The 23,063-nt window shown below is 45.4% G+C and overlaps 1 protein-coding gene across 2 annotated transcripts in view; it reads left to right on the top strand.

Moving 5' to 3' along the window:
• Positions 1-23,063, top strand: part of agrn (agrin) — a 346,246-nt gene that overhangs the window by 314,033 nt on the left and 9,150 nt on the right. For both annotated transcript variants that reach the window (XM_083770140.1, XM_083770141.1), the window contains exons 27-33: positions 1,257-1,391; positions 4,747-4,837; positions 6,574-6,738; positions 7,052-7,163; positions 12,839-12,955; positions 15,203-15,386; positions 17,825-17,915. In XM_083770140.1, the coding sequence (XP_083626266.1) occupies positions 1,257-1,391; positions 4,747-4,837; positions 6,574-6,738; positions 7,052-7,163; positions 12,839-12,955; positions 15,203-15,386; positions 17,825-17,915 (895 nt within the window). The remainder of the gene's footprint in view (positions 1-1,256; positions 1,392-4,746; positions 4,838-6,573; positions 6,739-7,051; positions 7,164-12,838; positions 12,956-15,202; positions 15,387-17,824; positions 17,916-23,063) is intronic.

The following is a 23,063-nucleotide window of genomic DNA, read 5'->3' on the forward strand; positions in this document are numbered from 1 at the left end:
GATGGGAAGAAACTCCCAAGAACAAGCCCTGTGGTGGGAAACCAGGAGGACTTTCCAGGGTGGACAAGCGTACAATTTAATTTGTATTCAGTTCATCAAACAAAACTTTACTTCATATGTATTGTTCATTGATACAATCTGTGCGGACACAGACAGACAAACAGCATTTGTATATCCAAGTGGGGCATGCATTCACATCTTGATTATTGTTCCGAGTAGACCGGTGCCCAGTCTAGTATAAAAAGTAACTTTTGTTTAATTTAAAAAGTTACACCGTATGCATTTAAATTAACATTTCAAAAAAGTAAATTGCACAAGGCAGTTGCAATAAAAAAAACATTCTGTCTGACGTGGATTAGTTGAGGTCGTTTGTGGTGCGAAGAGACAGAAGGTAAAGAATAGTAAGGAGGTGAATAAAGACACAAAGAGGAGAGCAAGAGGATTTACTCAGAGAGAGAGAGAGAGAGAGAGAGAGGGGGGGGGACGGATGAAAGACGGCCTCCGACGGAGATCAAGTCAGAGCGAGGGAGAGCCCTCAGAACTCAGCAGGGAGAGGTTCATTACCGCGCCCCCCAACCCCCACCCCTTTGCCACGCGCGGCCCCCCCGCTGCTAAGGTAATGACGGCAGAATCCTGGCGGGTGGGTGGGCAAAGTTCATGACCATGGAGCAGCGTACTGTGTAACCTCTCCCGCTGCCGCCGCTGGCCCAGAAACGCAGTCGCGTGGCGGGATGGCGCTCTCCACTGTCTAATCTGGACGGGTGCAGTTATACAGTAATATCTCCAAATCCTATTAGAGAACGACCTCTATTAACGGGGTGGGGGGGAAGGGGGTCTCTCCCTGCATGCTGCACCCTTTGGCTTTCTCTCACATGAAAGAATATCGTTGCTGTCAGGTGGAAACCTTGTATGTCCAAAATCTCTTGTCAATACTTCTCATTGGTTCAATACTTTATGAAACCCACAGTCACACTTAACCACTTTCAACCAGGCGTCCCTATGTATGTCTTTCTTGACGAAAATGTTCAATGGATTAAAAAAAAATTCAGAATATCTTGCAAATGTTGTCATTTCTTCCACTGCTATACGACAAAACATGACAAGAAACAGATTATTGGTTTCTGCCCGACAGCGATGATTAGAGAATTTTATGAGGTTCATGTGGTTGTTTTTCTTTTGTGTGTGTGTGTGTGTGTGTGTGTGTGTGTGTGTGTGTGTGTGTGTGTGTGTGTGTGTGTGTGTGTGTGTGTGTGTAGGCCCGACGTGTGCTGATGCCCATGACCCGTGCGAGCCCAGCAGGTGCCATCCGTCCTCCCAGTGCCAGGTGCTGCCGGAGGGGGGCTACAAATGCGAGTGCCCCATGGGACGGCAGGGAAAGCACTGCGAGAAAGGTAATTAGAGCACTAATGACGCTGTCACCGTAATTTTGCGTGCCGGGGAGGATGAATTGTTGTTGATGCTATACGTCTGGCTGTGGAAAGACCCGAGGCGGCGGCGCAGTGCCGAAACCTCTCCGTAAATCAGTCCCCGGTTCCCGCGGAGTTCACTTAGAGGAGCGCTAGATCTCACTAATCGCCATGGGTCCGTGTATCTTTTTAGTGTACATTAAATCAGTTCTAATCGTCATAGGTCCGTGTATCCTTTTATTGTACAGTAAATCAGTTCCCCACCAGCAGCACGCCTCAATGGGGTTATGGCAAGGTATGGCAGCCGCCGTAGCAAAATGACATTCTAAATTAAAATCATTATAAATGTAAAAGAAACCAAAATCCTTCATTTATGAAAATGTCTCTGTGTTGACCAAGGCATTATAAAAATGAAAAGGGAGCACTGAGCAGTCATTTCTGGATGCATTATTCCCTAAAAAGTTGCCATATTAGCCTTTGCTATAGCCTATAGTTGTTGAAATGTTTACTGGCCATTGATAGTAATGCTGCCAGGTGACCTTGCCATACCTTAGATCTGCTCTGACGGCATTGAGTCGGTGTTTTCAGTTTTCAACTTCCCCCAACTGTCTTCACATTCTCCTCCTCTTGTCTCTGGCTCTGCACCGCCCGTGACATTTACAGCCATCCTGAATCAGAGAAGCAGATCAAACGCAGAAAGAGACACGGGCCTCCACCTCCCACGGGAACCCGCGGCACTGATGATTGGCCCCACCGGGGCCGCATCGACTCGGCTACGCTTGTTAGCGAGTAAGCGCTGGTGGTAGCAGAAGCCACCACCAGCCAGCCAGTCCTCTCGCTCCCTAACTTCCCCTCCCTTCCAGCCCACAGGTGTTGTGTTCAAACGCATTTGCTGCTACTTAGCGCCGCGTGCAACCGCCAGGCCACAGCTGGGGAAAAAAAGACCAGAGCCAGAAGCCTCCTTTGAAGTTTATCATTAGCACTTTTGGCAAGGTTCCCCCACTTTCTCCATTGGCGTTCTTCTGGATGTTTACAGGAATATGCACAGGCTGAAGTGTGAAAATATGTCTGTATTTGAAACGCTATGAAAGAGAATATATTATCACACGCAGGTCTGACGAGGCAGACGCGCAGCAACACCAGCATAAAAAAGGCACTCCCATGGTGTAAAAAAGGGAAAAATACTTAACTGAGTGCATTTACTAAAGTGCTGTACTTAAGTACAATTGTGTGGTACTTTTTTCAATACTTTATACTTCTACTCCACTACATAAGGCAGCAGCAGCCTCCTTCTCCCTTCATAGCCCAGAGTCCCGGTTAGCACAGTGATTAAAATAAATTGGGGTGAACCGAAATCAATGGCGGGCGAGCCAGAGCCTCTCGGCTTGCTCGGGGGGCTATTTTCTCTCTCTCTCTCTCTCTCTCTCTCTCTCCAACCCAACGATGAAATCGATGACATGACTAATCGCATCAGTCCACCCAGCCCGCCATGATTAATGAGGAAGTGAGAGAGACAGCCCAGACAGGGTGGCATGATAAAGACGGTAGCCGTGACGCATATATATGTTGACTCGTGGCTTAGATCCCGAAGGTGAAATAAATTGATCTTAATAATTTATAACGTGTGTTTAGCAGTGTGGCTCGGAGCGTCTGCCTGAATAGAAGACCAAAAGCCTTGGCTAGTGGATATGATGTTTGGCTTCAGTGTTCCTTTCCTTGAGGGAGACCCATGGGTTCCAATCGCAGGTTTCCTGGTGTTGGGTGAATGTAGCGGAGCGGCACTACTGTATATCCATTAGTATGGGTAAATGTGTACAGTCAATGTACTGTGCACTGGATAGATGAGGAATATACAGTCTTGTCAGTGGTATTTAGACAAATGTGTAATCAATATTTTGCAGTGCGGTCTCCATTGAGCCCTTGCTGGTCCAGCATCCTGCTCCATTAGAATATTTACAGCCCAGACCTTTTCTCCTGGGTAGTATTGAACAGCCTACTTTCCTCAGCATCTCTACCAATATAGCCTATATCAGTAACCCCCCTCCCCCTAATTGTATTTGACCGGTAATAGCCGCCCTATATGGTTAAAGTGGATAAACTGATTTTGAAGCTGTAATTCAGCTAATTTAGCTGGAGAACCAAGGACCCCTCTGGGGTCTCTGGACCCCACTTTGAGGACCAGTGGTCTAAATCATTAGAGTTAAGTGATTGGATCCCAGTCCACGGAAAGCTAACCGCAGCCAGACTCCTGGTCTCAAGCGTTGCAGTTATGGTGTATTTTAAATGGTCTATCTATTGAAGGAATGTGTTTGCGTTCTAGCCACTTCCAGGCTCTCTCTCTCTCGGCGGGACGCTGCCTGCATTCCCAGCCGCTCCTCCATTGGTGTGTGTTGCTAGCGTCATTAGCGCTCTTCTGCACAATTGCTAATTAGCTTTTTCATCTCCGTCTGCCTCCCCTACTCTGACTCCACACAGCTAATCCTGGCTAATTACCAATGAAAGCTTTCCGGGCTACAAACGGAGAGAGAGAGAGAGAGAGAGAGAGAGAGAGAGAGAGGGAGAGAGAGAGAGGGGGAGAGGGGGAGAGAGAGACCCTCTTTCTCTCTCTGTTCATGTTCATACAGGCTGATTGTTTGCCACCAATATTCCAGTGAACACCCCCCTGGGTAACATTTCACCCAGGCCAATGACCCCCTCTCGTCAACGTCAATCCGTCACCCATAGTAATGATGGCTTCATGGTGCCTGCCTGTCCTAATCACTGCAGACAGGTGTACACACAGGACATCCACACACCCACACACGGTGTAAAAAGGCTTTATACACAACAAGTGTGTCTCTGTTACACCATACAGGGTGTGTTGGTATCAGGTTGATATAAAGGCTGTGAGATTTCTGCCCAAGGCTCAACGATCCCCATAATAATAATGATGATGATGATGATGATGATGAGGGTAATAATAATAAATAAATTGTTCGAAATGTGTAGACATTTTTAGTTTAGGTTGTGAACTATAATGATGACATGCCCCCCCCCGCCCAAAAGAAAATCATGACGCCAGGTTGAATCCACAGCACTCTTCTTCCAAACTTCTTTGTATATGGTCTGCAATATCACGCTGACACAAAGGTCTTTGAGATTCCTATATCCAATTTTGTGTGGAGCGAGCGTCTTAATCCAGAGGCTGCATCGTTGCGGAGCCATCCATTTTTCAGAACGCATCCGCTGACAGCAGGCCCCTCCAGTCCAAGGTGTATCCGCCATCCGTGAATTCCAATCCTGTCAGCGGGCGGTGAACAAGGCGACCCAGGGGTGAACGTGCTGTCTTTTTGTTTTCCAGTGGTTGAGAAGAAAGGCGCCTACCTGCCACTGTTCAACGGAGACTCCTACCTGGAGCTGAAGGGACTGCACCTCTACGGTCACGACTTGCAGTGAGTTCATACCTCATTGTTATTCTGGTGTTGTTCTTCCTTTTACTCCTTGTTGGGTTTTTTTCTGTATCGCTACCTTGCTGTATCTTGCTGTATCTACTTCTCTTACTCGTCTGTCTGTCTGTCTGTCTGTCTGTCTGTCTGTCTGTCTGTCTGTCTGTCTGTCTGTCTGTCTGTCTGTCTGTCTGTCTGTCTGTCTGTCTGTCTGTCTGTTATGTCTGCTATTTTAAGATGTTAAGGGCTTAAGTGGTTAATTCATAATGTAAATGGAAAATTGTGCATTTATTATACTCTGTTACTGTCCACCACTGCACACAACAAGCGCACCGTGTCTTGCATGGCAAGTGCATGTGCAGCGCCTAGCATTATGCACTTTTCATTGGGGCTCGTTCCACACCCGAAGCAGAGCAGCCCTGTAGGGCGCCTGAGCTGAATTCACAATGAGGATGTGGTATAAGATCAGTCATACTCAACACTTTTCATTTCAAGGATCTGCATTTGACGTGCATTATAAGGCCACAGACCCCCCCCCCCCCCCCCCATTTGATATGATTTTTTTAAATCTCTGGGGGCCCTAATGTACAACTCATTGCAAAGTCTTCAGTCTTAATTAAACCCAGAGACTGTACCGGTAAAGGTCCACTTGGTTCCATGTGTACACTATCAGAGTTACAGACCATTTAGTGGGTAACTGGACGATGATACCACTTCTTGGATGATGTCCAAATTGCCTGTGTAGCCCTACACGAACGAACGAAGTGGGTATGCTGGGGACCCCCCAGAACCCCCTCATGGAGGTTGAATGGTTTAGCTGGGGACCCCCCAGAACCCCCTCATGGAGGTTGAATGGTTTTGCTGGGGACCCCCCAGAACCCCCTCATGGAGGTTGAATGGTTTAGCTGGGGACCCCCCCAGAACCCCCTCAAGGAGGTTGAATGGTTTAGCTGGGGACCCACCCATGCAGAACCCCCTCAAGGAGGTTGAATGGTTTAGCTGGGGACCCCCCCAGAACCCCCTCAAGGAGGTTGAATGGTTTAGCTGGGGACCCCCCCAGAACCCCCTCAAGGAGGTTGAATGGTTTAACTGGGGACCCCCCCAGAACCCCCTCAAGGAGGTTGAATGGTTTAGCTGGGGACCCCCCCAGAACCCCCTCAAGGAGGTTGAATGGTTTAGCTGGGGACCCCCCCAGAACCCCCTCAAGGAGGTTGAATGGTTTAGCTGGGGACCCCCACAGAACCCCCTCAAGGAGGTTGAATGGTTTAGCTGGGGACCCCCCCAGAACCCCCTCAAGGAGGTTGAATGGTTTAGCTGGGGACCCCCCCAGAACCCCCTCAAGGAGGTTGAATGGTTTAGCTGGGGACCCCCACAGAACCCCCTCAAGGAGGTTGAATGGTTTAGCTGGGGACCCCCACAGAACCCCCTCAAGGAGGTTGAATGGTTTAGCTGGGGACCCCCCAGAACCCCCTCAAGGAGGTTGAATGGTTTAGCTGGGGACCCCCCAGAACCCCCTCAAGGAGGTTGAATGGTTTAGCTGGGGACCCCCAGAACCCCCTCAAGGAGGTTGAATGGTTTAGCTGGGGACCCCCCAGAACCCCCTCAAGGAGGTTACGTGGTGGAACACATGTTTAGAACCACTGCCACAGCTAAAGTGCTCCATAACGTGAACGTTGCATGACGTCCAGTGGGGTGACGACCAGTGAGGACAAAGCGTAACCTCTGTTATTTGGGTTCGGCAGAACAAAGTTGAGCATGACGGTGGTCCTGATGGCCAACGACTCCAACGGCATGATCTTCTACAACGGCCAGAAGACCGACGGCAAGGGAGACTTCATCTCACTGGCCCTGACCGACGGCCTGCTGGAGTTCCGCTACGACCTGGGCAAAGGCCCCGCCGTCATCAGGTACAGCAGAGCAACCACGCCCGCACGCACATACTGTACTTGTGAGGGTCAAACGTACAGTAGAATTTTGAGACATTGTTTTATGGTTACAAACCATAAAATAACAGATCGGCTACTTTCTGTTTTAGGGTTTAGGTTACATAAAAAAATAATTGATAAAAAAATAACTTCCTCACAATAATAGCAACACAAACGTGTGTGTGTGTGTGTGTGTGTGTGTGTGTGTGTGTGTGTGTGTCTGTGTCTGTGTCTGTGTGTGTGTGTGTGTGTGTGTGTGTGTGTGTGTGTGTGTGTGCGTCCGTCCGTCCTGCAGGAGTAAGGAGAAGATCAAGATGAACGTGTGGAACACCATCAACCTGGAGCGCTCCAGCCGTAAAGGAGAGGTCATGGTCAACCTGAAGGACCCGGTCCGCGGAGAGTCACCGGTGAGACATCCAGCGGAGGCTTCATTCATACTCCAGTGTTAGGTGATGAGGTCACCTCATCACCTAACACTGGATTGGAGTATGAATAGGACTTTGTCCCCCCCCTCCCTGAACCCCCCCTCCTCCCCCAGCATCTCCAACCCCCCACCTTTTACTCACACAGCATGCAAGGCCGTCGCCGCGCCTCCACTTATAGGCTTATTGATTTATGTTATGCTTCGTTGTTGTGGCGGTGTCGCACATCAAAAGATGTTGTACGTGATTGCTGGTGCACAAGGCATGTAGGAATGGACCATTCCAAGTAGGAATGGCCACACCAAGCACGGTAACTAAAATAAGTGAAAGATAAGTGAGCATCCACACTGAACGATAATGTTCCGTATAAACAGTGGCACCAAACATTGTGTAGTCCAGCTGTGTCAGAGCCAAGAGAGAGAGAGAGAGAGCTCTCCGTGGTGCTGAAAGGCACATGCAATACCATATCATATTTGGTCGGGTATAGTCGGGTAGAAAGTCTTTATCTCCATAATTAACTTTTTGAGTTTTTTCGTAAACTAATGGCCTACTTGATCATACTACTGCAGAATCACACAAAAGTATCAAATGTAGCAGATATACAAGCTCGAAACATGGCGTGATGCCACGCGTTTAGATACTGATACATTTGCTGTTTTTTTATTTGAATCCTGAAAGTTTTGGACATATGAGGTTTCCCCCTGACTCAGGCTTTACTACCAGACACTATACCTGAGAGAATTCCAGCTAGTCTACCATCTAACGTTAGCTATTCATAATCATCCCCGCTAATAACAAACCTTTCCGAGGGTGAGTGAGACCGGTTGTCCTTCGGATGGATTTCGATTGGCTGTCCATGTTTCTATTGTTAAAAACAAATTGCTCTTAACCTGATCCAAAACATATTGTTAAACACCATTGTTGTCGTTGCGGTTGTGGCGTGGACTGTGCCATCCACTTCAATTAGAAGTGTTTGTATTTTTCATTATTTATCGTTGTAGTTATTGTGCTTGGCACTTGAGTAAAGTGCTGCATACAGTGTGTAGTGTTATTAGCTGGTTCTATGTGCATGCTGTATGAACACTCCCTCTGGCACCACGTACGGGTGCTTCAGCTCAACTCCTTGGGGTCCAATTGAATTTTTGCCCCCACCTCTTTTGTTGAAGACATCCAAACCCCTTCCAGCACTGTTGTGCTAACTGCTTTCTCTTCTCTTCTCTTCTCTTCTCTTCTCTTCTCTTCTCTTCTCTTCTCTTCTCTTCTCTTCTCTTCTCTTCTCTTCTCTTCTCTTCTCTCCTCTTCTCTTCTCTTCTCTTCTCTCCTCTCCTCTCCTCTCCTCTCCTCTCCTCTCCTCTTCTGGAGAATAACCCCCTTATCTTGTGATTCCTGTAAGGCGAGAGGGAGAACTTTACAATGCATAGAAAGCCGTCTTCACAAGCTGTATATATATAGTACAGTATATCCACATCCCCCAACCATTGAGTTTGCTGTCAAGCAGCAGATAAAACTTTCGTGTAGCCTTGAGAAAGCAACCCAGCTTTTTTACAGTAAAGGGTACAGTCGATGTGATAGACTGGGGTATATCTCTGGAGGGGCCGTCAGTGGGGGCCGGAGGGCTTACTGGAGCCCATATTGATATGTAATAATTAATTGATTTAATTATTATTAATTAGCCACTAATTAACTATTAATTAGACCACTATCTGAAAAGATGTTGTGCTGAGGGCCCCACATTAGAGAAGATTTGTGTTTTTAGCTGGGGACCCCGTGGAACCTCCTCAAGGGCCCCTGGGGGTCCCCGCACCACACTTTGAGAACCACTGGTCTAGACCAATAAAGCAGGTACGCGGCTCTGAGCGGAGGCGATCCAATCATCGGATAAGACGATTGGATCAGAGTCAGAGTCGTCCAATTATATTAAACAGTGTAATTTGTGATTATGAACACAACGCTCTGTCAACTCCCTCTGTCTCCCTCAGAGACACGCTCCTCTCCGTTTCTATTCTCCTCCTTCCTCTCGCCTTTCCCCTTAGCCTCCACCCTCTCTCCCTCCACCATCCCTCCGTTTGGTAATTGTGTTTCACTCCAGTGACGGAAGCAGAAAATCTTATTAAAAGAAGAGAAGCTGTGGAGAGAGAGAGTGAGAGAGAGAGAGAGAGAGATAGGGAGAGAGAGGGAGAGAGATGGGGGGGGGTTGTGCAGGGGATGAGCTCAATGCAGAGGCCCCCCTCATCCCTGCATCGCTCCCAGCCAACTCTCTCCTACTCTCTACATTTCAGAATTAGGGAGGGTGTTGTGCATCACTTTGGAGCGGTGTTTCTCAAATGAGTTACCTACCCCTATGGGTATGAGGAGGCACTGCAGGGGGGTGCTTGAGACAGAGTGGGTAATGGAAGAATTTATTTTATTGTTATGTTTAATTAATATAAAACATTGATACATTTTCGAGTGAGCCTGCCGAGCTATGAAGTGTTCAACCGAATGTAATCCAAAACTACACTAGCGTAATTGTTATCAACAGAAAGCAATACTTATTTGCTTGATGTGATTTTATCTCACAGTTTTCTAAGCAAAATATGTTAGTCAGGTAAAGGGGGGTGGAAGGGGGGGGGGGGGGGTACTGAACCAAAATAAGTTTTGAGAACCACTGCTTTAGAGCGGTCCAATGACGGTCCATACTAGCATGGCCTGTCGGGAGGTGATGTAGTCGCATGCCGGACATCACATCCCTTAGTTGCATGGCTTCTGGTAGAAAGAGTACAGAGTACATGCAGTTCTCTTCTTTAGACTTTTATCTTTATCTCTAGCACGTTTTGTTTTCGCGAGTGACAGCCTAAAGTACTGTACACGTCTGAATGCATAGGTTCTTTGCTTTGCCTATCTTGCTCTTATGTGTCTCTGCAACACCACAGGCCTGCCTTTCCCTATGCGTAATTATCTTACAGATGAGGTGCGTGCGTGCGTGCGTGTGTGCGTGCGTATGCTCGCGCATGTGTGACTGTGTGAACGAATATTGAAAATAGGCAATCTATAAGCTCATAATGTGTCATTATGAAATGCATTTTAAGACTTGTAGATCTGCTATCTTCGGTATTTGCTATTACCATTTTTGAAAAATCATGTCTATAATGGCATGCCCAACATAGGGATGCCAGGTCCTGTCTGATGCCAGTCTGTGTGCGTGCACACATACATGCATGCATGCATGGATCTATCTTACAGTTTGTGTGTGACTGTATGTATATGTTTGTTTTTAATGGGTTTCTGCACTCGCCGCTTGCCACAGACAACGTTACTAGTCTTCTAAATAACATCTCTTCCTCCCTGTGTTTTCTTCTTTTACCTCTCTATGATCTGCTGTCTGGAAATAAGAAATCACGCAAGGTAATAAAGCAAGCCGCTGTCACTCTTGAGACACATTTCATCTCTGTGAGCCGCTTCCTTCTCTGCCGCCCGCCCGTCCGCCCGCCCGCCTCCCCCTCCCCCACGCCATCCACACCATCCACTGAAAAAAGCGACTCCTGCCCGAGCCACACGGACCTCCTCGAGTGTGCCTTCGGTTCTGGAGAACAGCTTCTTTTTCTTTTTTGTGCCATTTTTCATTACCGCCTGTAGACGCAAACACTGCGAAAGTAGAGAACGTCTGTTGAAAAACAAAAGAACGCGGGTTGGCTTTCACCTCCGGTGCATCTGCTGTGGGGGCGTATGGGAGGGGGGGGGGGGAGAAAAATAGAGAGATGGAGAGAAGTAGTCGAGAGATATAGAGAGAGAAAGAAAGTCATCCTGGCTCTTATTGTTTCTTGCAACAAAGAGACGTCTTCATTAGCAGGCTGTGGGCGGGGGTGGAGGGGGTCTCAAAGCAGCGACGCTTGCTTGGTTGTCGAGAGTGAGGCAGGGAAAGAAGGCAGGAGAACGACGAGGTGCCAAGCCAAGCCGGGCTGTTTTTTTTATCATCTGCTCTGTCGCTGTATTCTTTTATAGGAAGAGAAAAACAAAAACCTTTCCATAATATCATAAAGTGTCACTTATCACTCACACGGCAGATAACAACATAAACAAACACAATCACCATCTACCACACAACAACCCCCACCACCATCACCATGAAACAACTGGCCTCCGGAGCCATACAGGGACTCGCAAAACTTTCACCCACTCCGAGAACATGGGGAACATAACGCACCATTTCATTGCATGGCAGTTTGACGTAGAAAACCCTAGCCTTGGGCTCAGACTGTCAGAGATTTATTTGATAGATTCTGACATTTGTGCATCTCTGAGACTTCCCCAAATAGTGTTTGGAATTCCGTGTTCCATGCCCGTTCCAGGGCCATACTTCTCCAAAAAGCTGACCATACAAACTTTGTCTTCCGGACTTTATTTTCTATAACCACTTATAAAAGTGGTTAAAAGGTTTGGCTGTATATATATGGATGTCATCAAAAAAGTCACATAATGGCTGATATGCATCCAAGAGGCTCTTAATCCTCCCTGTGTCTGACATGGAAGCTGCTCAAGGTGCAGTCACGCCCCCAGGTTTTTAGCCAAGCACCGCTGCCTTCCGCACTCCAAATCCCATCCTAAATAAATGCCAGCCACCGTAGCCACGTGGCTGGCATTTAGCATCCATGCTCAAAAGCGTGTTTGCTAGGCCCTTCCATCATTTTTCCAGCAATTAACTCCATGCTCCGCCTCTGGCAGTCAATGGCCTACATAAAATAAAGATAATTAATTCCTACTGTAGTTCTGAAGTCGGCTGGCTCCTTCCTGTGCGAGAAGGAAGCTACTACCTCTGCAGACGTGACGCCCGAGAGACCCTCCGGTTTTCGGAGGAGAGACCCGTTATTTTACGGTCTTCCGCAGAGCAAATTAATCGCAATTAACGTCTCTTCCTCCACACTCAACTGTTTGAAAGGTCGGCGCTATAATCAGCCCTTCATTAGAGATGGAATGTAAAGTAGAAGCGTTTTGTATCTCAACTCCGGCACGCTCCCGGCTCCCCTTTGTACTTCCTTTATGTTACGCACAGATAGAGGATAATTGAGTGCCTTCTCTTTGCGAGACATAGAAATCAATTATGTGTTTTTGTAATACATCAAGTGTATTGACGTGGGTGAGGAGGCAGTGCAGTTAAGTTGTCTGCCAGCCACAATGTGGATAAATCCTTTTGTTATGGGCGAGCCAGCTCTGACTGTGACATCTCTTATTAATCTAATTCTTTGTGCCTCGACTCAAGGGATACTCAACCGAGTACTCCTGACTCCCCAGTGGGAGGCCGTAAATACTCACACAGCTCTGGATTTTCACAGTTTATAGCGTTTATTTGCGGCGAGGAGAATTAGGATCACAGCACATTGGTTCAGGTCTTCGTGGTGGCGGTGGGATTGCTCTCCCGCATTGCGTTCAGGTTTTGCCTTAAACCACTTGAACCCCAGCATCCGTATTATGGGGGAAACATTAGCCAGAAATAGCATCTACAAGCTCACAACACATCACAACATGACGACGTGAGCTTGTGGATTGGCTATTTTGGGGGCGAAGAAATTTGGTGTAGAGAAAGAAAAGTGGTCCTCTCCACATACAGTTGCAACTCACAGGTCCGTTCTACTAGGGATAAAGGAATAAAGTGGTTAAAAGTCTTTTGTGTCTTGTCTCACCAGAACCAGCACACGTCTCTCAATCTGAAGGAGTCTCTCTATGTCGGCGGAGCTCCCGATTTCAGCCGGCTAGCGAGGGCCGCCGCTCTCAAGGATGGATTCAAAGGCACCATTCAAAAGGTGAAGGTTTACTATTACTACACACTGTTAACACTCCATTGTGTACTCACACACACACTGTCTCATTCACTGGTAAATACAATATATGTTGGGAACGGGGACAACATGGTACACAGACATTCATCAGGTTGTTACCCAGATAAGATCTGTGTACTGAAACATTGTTTCTGTTCCCAATAAATATATTTATAATGGTGTGGCACTATAAGAGGGTCAGTGGGTCTAATATCACAAACCACTGGACCAATAATCGCCATATTTGTTGTGCACACTGGCAGCACCATTTTTTGGGGGGGCAAAAGTTGTTCCTATGTGGATCCCAAGATCCACATGAATCACGTTTTTAATTGAATTGAAGAAGACAGTGTGCAAGAGTCCTGTTTCCTACAATCGTCGGCCCATGTTCTCCTCTGACACACAGGTGTGCAAATGTTCTGCTATTTTATCCTTTACATATTATTATGCATGCCATTTTAGCATGTATAAAATGTAAATATATTCAATGTAATGTAGGCGGAAACACATAGTGTAGTAGTCATAGTTATTCAGTTTGATGACCATATGTTAGCCAGGTTAGTGAAGTACAAATCATTGCTATCAGGCAGAAACCACATCTCCAAATGAATGCTGTACTTTGTCATACTACAGACAGTGGACATTTCGTCCACTGTCTTGTTCTGTGGACCTGCTCTAGAACAGACTGCATTTTTCCTTGCAGGCTTAGAGTGTGGGGGGGGACAGTGGCTAATAATAGAACACACAGAGTTTTTTGATGTCCTTCCATTCTGCTATTCTCAGATCTTTCCCTGACAGACTTCCAGTTCTTTTTCTCAGCTTTCTTCAGCAAAGGGCCTATCTTTTAGACGCCAGAAATAACCCACTGCAACAAAGACAGGATGTTACTGTGAGGACAGACTTGTCATTAGCGGTTCTCATGGCACACAAACTTTACTTGGTGACAGTTCCAAGTGGCTGAATCAAAGCCCTAAATGTCTCTCGCTCGCACCCGTCTGAGGGGGATATAATTGTAAAGAAGTTGATATGAATTCTTGCCCTTGATGTCCCAAACGTGTGTGTGTGTGTGTGTGTTATGGGTGTGTAATTTCCGACCGTACTTTACTGTATGTTCAAAGAGGGGACTGTGCATTTATATGTAAAACATGTTTCCGCTGAATCCATACAGCTCCACTGTGATGTATCACTTTTACACTGATCTCTGTCCTAAGGGTGTCTTCTGTGTAGTGGCATTATTATAATAGTGGGGGAATCGAGGGAAAACCCAAGGGGCCTACCACGTGATGGCTTCCATTGGGAAAGAGAAAGAAAAGAATGTAGCCTAGCTTGCTTTTTTGTTAGTTTAACGTACAAACGGGTCTATTTGGTTCCATTTGTGAACTCTCTGAGATGAATTAACACTGGGCTTCACGGTGGTGACTCAAACAAAGCTTGTGTGTTCTTATATTTGCTTTGGGGTTGTAAACTTGTGTGGTATGACGTAAGATAAGATCAATATGATAGGATGGGGAAATCAGTCTTCACAGCGAGCCAGTAACATAAATATCGAGCTTTGATAGTGCCACAGGGGCATTTAGCATCAAGGCACGCAAACAGCTAAATCTTTTGTGTCCATTTTACCCTTGACATGTAGAGGTATTCTGTGTTCAAACCTATGAGATCTAACCAGTTGGTTATCAATGTGTCCGTACACAGACATGTGTTTTTGTCATATTGTGCGAAGTAAACAAAGCACTGATAAGACCCAGTTATTGAAATTCCACAGAATTGCCTGTATGCACTATGCAGCCAGTATACAGTGGCTTTTTTTCTTTTCATTTTTTTAAGATATATTGTTGGGCTTTTTCTGCCTTTATTTGATAGTGACAAAGTAAGGAAATGGGGGGAGAGAGATGGGGAGTGACACGCAGCAAAGGTCGTCAGGATCGGGAGTCGAACCATGTTAGGGTGTCAACTGTAGATTTAATTAGCAGCCTAGGTGCCCAGACCGCCCAAGCCTTGGTGATGATGACTCCTGGATGTATAATTAAGCAATAATACACGAGAGGGTGTGGTTTAACGTGATTATTGCCACGACAGTGATGCGGTCAGGAACGAAACGTAGTTGAGGTGTGGAGTGGTGCTCGTTTGAACCACGGCTAGAAGGCTGTTTCAACCAATCAGATTGCTTCCTCGAAACGACCTGTTGTATAATCCGTCTCATGGTTTACCCTTGCTGTGTGTTTATCTCAGATCACCCTCATGGGCACGCCCATCCTCAGGCAGGAGAACGCGCAGCACGCCAGCAACGTGGCCATGTTCCCGGGCCACCCCTGCTCCCAGGAGCCCTGCCACAACGGGGGCCGCTGCAACCCCCAGCTGGACACCTACGAGTGCATCTGCCTCAACGGCTTCTCGGGGGGACACTGTCAGAACGGTACGCATGCATACCAAGGTTATTACAGTTAACCAAAACTGACCAAATAACCACAACTAAAATTTAAGAAAAAAAAAACATTTTCGTTAACTGAACTAAATAAAAACTAAAAAAAGAAAAAGAAAAAAAAGGATAACTGAAACTGTATTGTGTACAAAACTAACTAAAACTAACTGAAATTATAGACAAAATTACCTTAGTTTTAAGGGTTTTCTCACATCAATAAAGCTCCTTTGAATGGAATTGATAAGTCCTGGAAAAGACGCGATGTGATTGGCCAGTATAGTCACTAGAGCAGCATGGCGTCCACACTTCAGACGCGATAGAGGTCGCTCCAATGAACTGCATCTAGGTTTATATATCTATGGTTTGAGCCATCTGCAGGGTAAATGCAGGAAGTCATTTCCCCTCCGTCAGGGACCAGTAGAGATGACATTTTCATCAAGTTGAGCATTGACAGCCCACCATAAAACAATACAACTCCAACAGTACATTGCACAACTACACCACCTAAGTACAGGACTCTCATTAGTGCCGCACATGTGGCAGCACACGTTTCCAGTGTACGGTCAAGTGAACTCAGTTTTATTTGTATAGCACGATTAGTTTGCATTTGGAAAGTTATGGAGGTCATTGAAATTAAAATGTTTGAGAATTAGTGGTTTCAAGGCAGTGAGATAAAGTGAGATAAGGTCTGACATGTATTCAGGAGCTAAGCCATTAAGAGCTTTGTAAACATGAAGTACTTTGAATTCAATTATGTATTGTACAGGGAGCCAATTAAGTGATTTGAGTGTGGGAGTAATGTGTTCACCGGCTGCAGCATTTCTCACAGTCAGACCGAGACAAGAGAAGAGGCATCTTCATTTTGGAGACGTTTGTAGTACAAGAACAGCGGTTCCCAAACATTTTTATGTCAAGGACCCCAAAATGTATTTGTATTTGGCCGCAGACCCCCCAACTGACAGTGTTTTGTCCCAGGGACTCCCATACAAGATAGATAGATGGATGGATAGATAGATAGATAGATAGATAGATAGATAGATAGATAGATAGATAGATAGATAGATAGATAGATAGATAGATTCAAACCCAGGCTCCCCCAGAGTTAGCGTCAAAGTGTCCTTGAGCAAGACACTGAACCCCTAATTGCTCCCGATGTGCAGGTTGGTGCCTTGAATGGTTTCCCCAATTCCCCCGGCATCAGTGTGTGAATGTAATGTACAATCTCTGTAAAGCGCCTTGGATAAAGGCGCTATATAAATGCACCATTCACCATATAGATAGATAGATAGATATTTTATTTGTGCAATGTGTTTATCAGGTTCACTAGTCATTATACAAATCACAGTCATTCATCTGGGTGTTGTTGTGTGAAAGGATGCACGGCGGTAATTTGGTTGCATTCAAAGAACAGCTGTGAACAGCTGTGAAAAGGGCAATACTTCACTCCTACAATAAGCACAGTCTTTTATTGTCTTGTCTGCACCAAAATTCATCGCATGCTCTCAAAACCCTGCTCCCGGATATTTGTTTCTGGGCATATTATATTTGGGGAAGATAAAAATAAATAATGAGGTTCAGTACTTGTTATTATTACGGCTCTGCTCTGCAGGAGTCTAGTCGTCAATAAGAGGGCTTGTCTGTGTGTCCAGAGGATTTAATCTTGCTCATGAAGGTTAATCGGCAAAAACAGTGAAAAATACATATAGAAAATACATTAGATCTGCTTTTTTAATTTTTTATAATAATGATTAATGATAATCGAGGCAAACGTTTGATATCATCGTTGTATTGATTGGACGTCATATTGCCCAGCCCTATCCAAAGCTACTGTAATCAAACTGCTGGACCAGTTGGCCACAGAAGGACCTACACACATTTTTATACTCATGATGTTAGTTGTTACTCAGTATAGTGTGCGCGTGCGTGTGTGCGTGCATGCGCGTGCTTGTGTGTGCGTGTGCGTGTGGTGTCTATAGGCTATACAGTGTATTGTATACAGTACACCCATTTCAGATTAAACCAGTGCTCATGAAAGCAATGCCTCAACAAACGACTCAATGGAATATTGATGTAGTGCTTCTTTTTCTGGAGTTACACTGCTCTTTCATCATCCGCATGTCACAGCTAGACGTGCTCACTCACTCCCCAGCTCCCCCAGTGCTCGCTCTCTCTCTCTCTCTCTCTCTCTCTCTCTCTCTCTCTCTCTCTCTCTCTCTCTCTCTCACACACACACACACTATTGACCTTCGCGTGCGACAGGCCAAGTCTTTTACGTTAATTAAAACTGCAAACGCATGAAACACTCGCCCACGTTTACCATCCCCTTGCCTTTAGCCCTAATGACGAAGGCGTGTTCTTCATCGATCGCAATGATCTAATCCTTTGAACGTCCGTCCCACCCCTCCCCTCCTTCCCCCTCCTCCCCTCCACAGCCATCTACGAGAAGTCGGCCGACGGAGAGACGGAGGCCATTGCCTTTGACGGTCACACGTTCATCGAGTACCACAACGCCGTCACCAGGAGGTAAGAGCAGTGATGGAAGGAGAACTTAAAGACCACAATGTAGACATTTTACTTGAGTAAAAGTACCAAAGTATTTTAGAAAGGTAAAACTATTCATTATGCAGAATGTCGCTTTATGAAACTTTTTTTTTATCTCCAATGGTTTAGCAAATTTGTCAATATCTATTTGAAAATATCACATCTACAGTACAAGATCAAAATGTATCGACCATGCAACACGCTTCTGGCATTTGATGTAAAAGTGTAAAAGAGAGCTTAATTGGTTCAATCAATGTTTCGCAATAATGATCTACAAATTAACAATAAAGAAAGCTGTCAAATAATACATCCCTCTCAGAGGGAAAATACTCACTATGTCAGGTGGAAACCTCATAATTATGTCCAAAACGTACACAAGCTCTGAGCTGAGCTTCGAGCTTATGGATCTGCTGCTTTTGATGCTTAGAGTTAGAATATTGAGTTAAGAGGTTTCTGCCCAACAGTGATATATAATGAGTAAATGTACTGGGTTACTTCCCAGCGCTGTGGTTAGGGAGAGTAGCATATCCGCCAGCGTGGTCGTAATAGTTATTAGCTAAATGACTGCCGTCGATCCATCTCTTCCTCCCAGTCGAGCCGCGAGGTGACATTGTTGATTAAAATCACAAGTGCCAGGGCTTCGGGGTGAGCACTAAGTGCTGGATTAATAAATCCATCCTTTTCTCGGCATGTTGCTATCTAAGCATCAGCGCATCACACGCCGTCACTTGCGAGAACAAGCGTGCGTGCATAGTAATGCTGGAAACGGTGATATACTGTAGTTTAGAGGTGACATTGACGACGTTTTTATGTGGAGCAGAGATTCCCAAACGCGTGGGCCGAGGGAGGGAGGCCCACTGGTGGGCCCCGAGGATATTGCAAGTGGGGCTCCCAAATAATTGACCAAATGCTACGATTTTATTGATCATATATAAGGGTCTAGGCTCTGTTTTCATTGTGATACAGATAAATAGAGACTAAATTATACTATGTGTTCCACTGATCCAATCCGGAAAACAATGTGTTGGTTGGTCATTAATGAACATGTTCTGAGAGCACTTGTCCCGTGTGAAGCGGTCGGATAGGTGGGCTGCAGACACCTTAAGGCCCATTCATACTCCAGTTTATAGGTGATGAGGTGACCACCTTTTTGGTGGTCACCTTATCACCAAAAACTGTATGATTAGGTCTTAATGACGGTGCAAACGTGCATGAGTGCTGCCTTGTAGACATTGCTCAGGGAAATAAGAAATTATGCAACAGTGGTAGTGTGATGCATCTATCTACTGGCTGAATGTTGTGTTGTGGGTTCCCAAACAATGGGTCGGGACCCACGTTTGGGTCAAGGACCCATTGTTATGGGTAGACATCCCTTTTTTATGTTTCCTATCATTTTGTAATTATAGTTTATTCAGAAGATTACAAAATAACAATAATAAGATAATAAATCTCAAGCTCACAAAACGTTGCACCGTGACACATTGTGAGCTTGTGGAGCAGCTATTTATTACTGTTAAATACGGTTAATTCATACTGTATACTTTGTTTGGGTTCCACCAAATGTATCTATTTGGTATGGCGCTAAAAGAATCCTTTTAGCGGTTCAAAAGAAACCTTTTAGCGCCATACCAAAAAGATGCATTTGGTGGATACGTTTGGGAGACACTGATGTACAGCAACTTTTTAATCTAATTGTGGATGTAGAGTGCTGACTGCTGACTGCTAATGAGGCATCTTTCCCTCATTCCCATCTATATATACAGTACAGTTATGGGGGCTGGCATGCCATGCCTGCAGGTTGGCATAAGAACAAAATGATTATGTGATGATGCTGAAAAGACATCAAACATACACTTCTATATAGCTGCATGCCTCGCAGCGTTTCACACAAACACTCTGGGTGTGAAACCGGGGCCACGGTGTGTACATGTACATGCACAACGCGCACATTTAGTACACTCACTCATGTTACGGACACTGTGTACATAATGTACAGTACACACAAACAACTGTTTGTTCAGCTTCTAGTCCATCCGTCTGTATTTCTGTATCTTTCATTTCCAAGCTTTCAATATGCTTGTCTTTTTTAGCCTGAGAAAGTATTTATTCGCCAGTTAATTGGCATACAGTATGACGATTGTGATTAATGATGTCATTGTGTTTTGGGCAATGTACACTAGCTGGAGCATGTGAATCAAAATTACATTTCCGCCTGTAATCTATAATACTCACAACACGTGATTGCGATGTGATGCGTTCTGAATTTACAGTTTTTGCCATTTCTGCTATTTTCTTTAAAAACCTTGTATGAACATTTCTCCAAGACTCCAACACATTCATGTAGTACTGTACATGTACTGTACACAGAGGAATGTCTGTCTGTCTGTCTGTCTGTCTGTCTGTCTGTCTGTCTGTCTGTCTGTCTGTCTGTCCTGTGTAACCGTCCCTACTGCCCGTGTCACTGTCTTTGTCTCGTCTCACGTGTCCCCACTGTCTCTCCTTTCCACCCAAGCCAACTGACCAATGAGATTCCAGAGTAAGTAGATTTCCACCCCTGGGTGTTTTTCCCCACTGGCTTTGGATGAAAGCCTAACTAACAACAACGTCAACTCCCACCCAAAACAAAATATATATCATTTTTTGATAGTTAACCCAGTTAACGAGATTACATTATTATTTTTTTTCCCTCCACATTTTCATAACTCCATCTGCGTCCGCCCAGAGACATCTGCCATCCGTACCATTAAAAAAAAATGTTAAGATTTTATATTCCAGCGCTGTACCCCATCATTTAATTTGACAGGCTTTATTCATTTTCGGACGTCAACGGTGTCATTTGAAGCTCCATTGTCTAACATAAAAGCGGAAGCATGTCTGTCTGAATGCATGATAAGCATTGTGTTCAAACCCCCGAGAAAATGGATTGTTCCGAGAAAGGCGCGATAATTTATGCATGGTTGTAACTCTTCCCGTTACAAAATGAATAGCCGCCCACCCTACGCTCTCGGTACACTGAATGATATCACCGTGGTGTTGAATATGAATGAGACCACTTCATAACTGTAAGAGGTTATTGAAAAGGAAAAGTTGGAGCACCTTGCACTTCATCAATCCCCCATTCTGCCACCAGTAGAAAGAAATACCTCTTTTGCTTTGACATATAAGCCTAATCTATCATTTGTCGTATGGCCGTGTGATGAAAAGGAAAATATTATGCTCTTTAAAAAGTGTCTACACAAAAGCATGTAAATGCTTATGTTGGTTGTGCAACATCATTAGACAATATATAAATGACCCTTTTTCTTAAAGTAAGATTCCCGGTAATTAGCTTACGGTAGTTAGTATAGCCTTCTTTAAAAAAAAAAGAGAGAAGAATTCAGAATTCTAGCAGTATGGATTGAACCCAGAGTTCCAATCCCTGCCAGAGTCTCTGACATGTAGCCGTGGCCAGATCTCTTAACTGTAATTGTGAATAATTACAGCTATGCCTCTCAGCTGTATAAGAGGAGGCAGTGACATGTTAATCGCGGATTTGTCTCGCAGTCATGAAATAGACCTCAAACTCCCATCTCTCTCTGAAGGCGGGGGTTAGCCGCATAGCCGCAGGCGTCCATCTCACTGTCCTACAGTGGTCCTCCTTGGAAACAGACTGTGCCTGAGTTGAATGCGTGTCACATCCAGTAACGACCGCAGCCACAATTGAAATGAGCGCCTCAGTCAACCGCTGCTTGGCAGAACACTCTGAACAGAGTGGTGATCAAATGAACCCGATTTGAACTTCGTAGTGGAAATAAACGAATTCCTTTTAACCCATTAAAACCGGAGAAGCATCCGTGTCAGTTTAGATTTTTTTGTGTTAGCTATTCAAAAGTAGCAGATGTACAGTGTGAGAGCTACGGATCTAGAAAGCATTTTGTAGAATTGGCCTCAAGTCTTAATGGTTTAAGAGCCCATTAAGAGCCCAGTGAGGCCAGTGTGTCCAACAGTCGCCCCTGGGTTAATGTGTCTGTTCCTACTTACAGCACAGCCCCATGCTTCTTCATCTACCCCCCCCACAATCTCTTTAATCTTCAGGTCAATTGGTCGATTTTGCTCTATTGGACTGACCAATCACATTTGGCCATTTCTCCCTGGCGATATGAAGGTTGACCCCATTTTCCGTCGATTGCCCTACTTCTTCATGTTCACCGCTTCAATCTCTCATGACATGTAATAATTGGCACTGCAGGCAAGCCGTGCAGAACCATCATTTTTAATGGAGCCGTCCAATTATTGAACACTAGACAGAAGCAGCCTGTGAGCTGCGCTGCTCACAAGGACACAATGCAGTGTATGTACATGTACATGTACATGTGCTGTAGTCTCAGTGTTCTGCTATGCAAACATGTCATTTCTGTAAGGATGGATGTGCTCTTGAGGACCTCAAATGATGTCGCTAAGCTTTGATCACAGCTAGGCCCAACTCTAGTCTACGCCTTGATCCCACGCACAGAGACGCGTGGGATTTGTTCTAGCGCAGAAACCGTCGTGGTTTCCACAGCTCTAGAAGTAAAGTAGACAGTCCCCCCGGCCTCCCCCGTCCGCCCCGTTTGCGGACCTTCTGTGAATCACCTGCTTTAGGGTCACACAGGGTCCTCGCTTCCTTTCTTCTGGCCTTGTTGCATTTACCTTGCATGCCCTTGACTCTCTCCCTCCCTGCTCCCTTTAAGTCCTGAATCACTGGAGAACCCTTCTGACCAGAGGTGAGTCTCCAACGATGCTTTTAGCTGTCAGCGTTTTGCACTAGTACTAGCACAGTGGTTCCGAATCCCAACCTGCTGTGGGCAGCCAGGATATCGCAAGTGAGCCCCCGAATAATTGGAAAAACATTAAGGCTATTATGTTTACAGTGGCACCCCAAATCAAAGGTTTTTCCTACATACTTGGAAACAGATTGGTGCAAACTGATTTGTGCCAAATCAGATTTGAATCACATTCCTTAGCCTTGTTTCAGATCTGGAGTCTGGACAGGAAATCAGATTTTGGCTGGATTTGGGCTGTCAGTCAAAAAAGAAACCAACTGAAGAAATTCATGTTAAAAAATATAGTTTTCATTGTGCTACAGATGAAGTGGACCTTAAAGTTTCATCG

The sequence above is a fragment of the Protomyctophum parallelum genome (genome assembly GCF_964188405.1).
Source record: "Protomyctophum parallelum genome assembly, chromosome: 7".
Taxonomy (NCBI): Eukaryota; Metazoa; Chordata; class Actinopteri; order Myctophiformes; family Myctophidae; genus Protomyctophum; species Protomyctophum parallelum.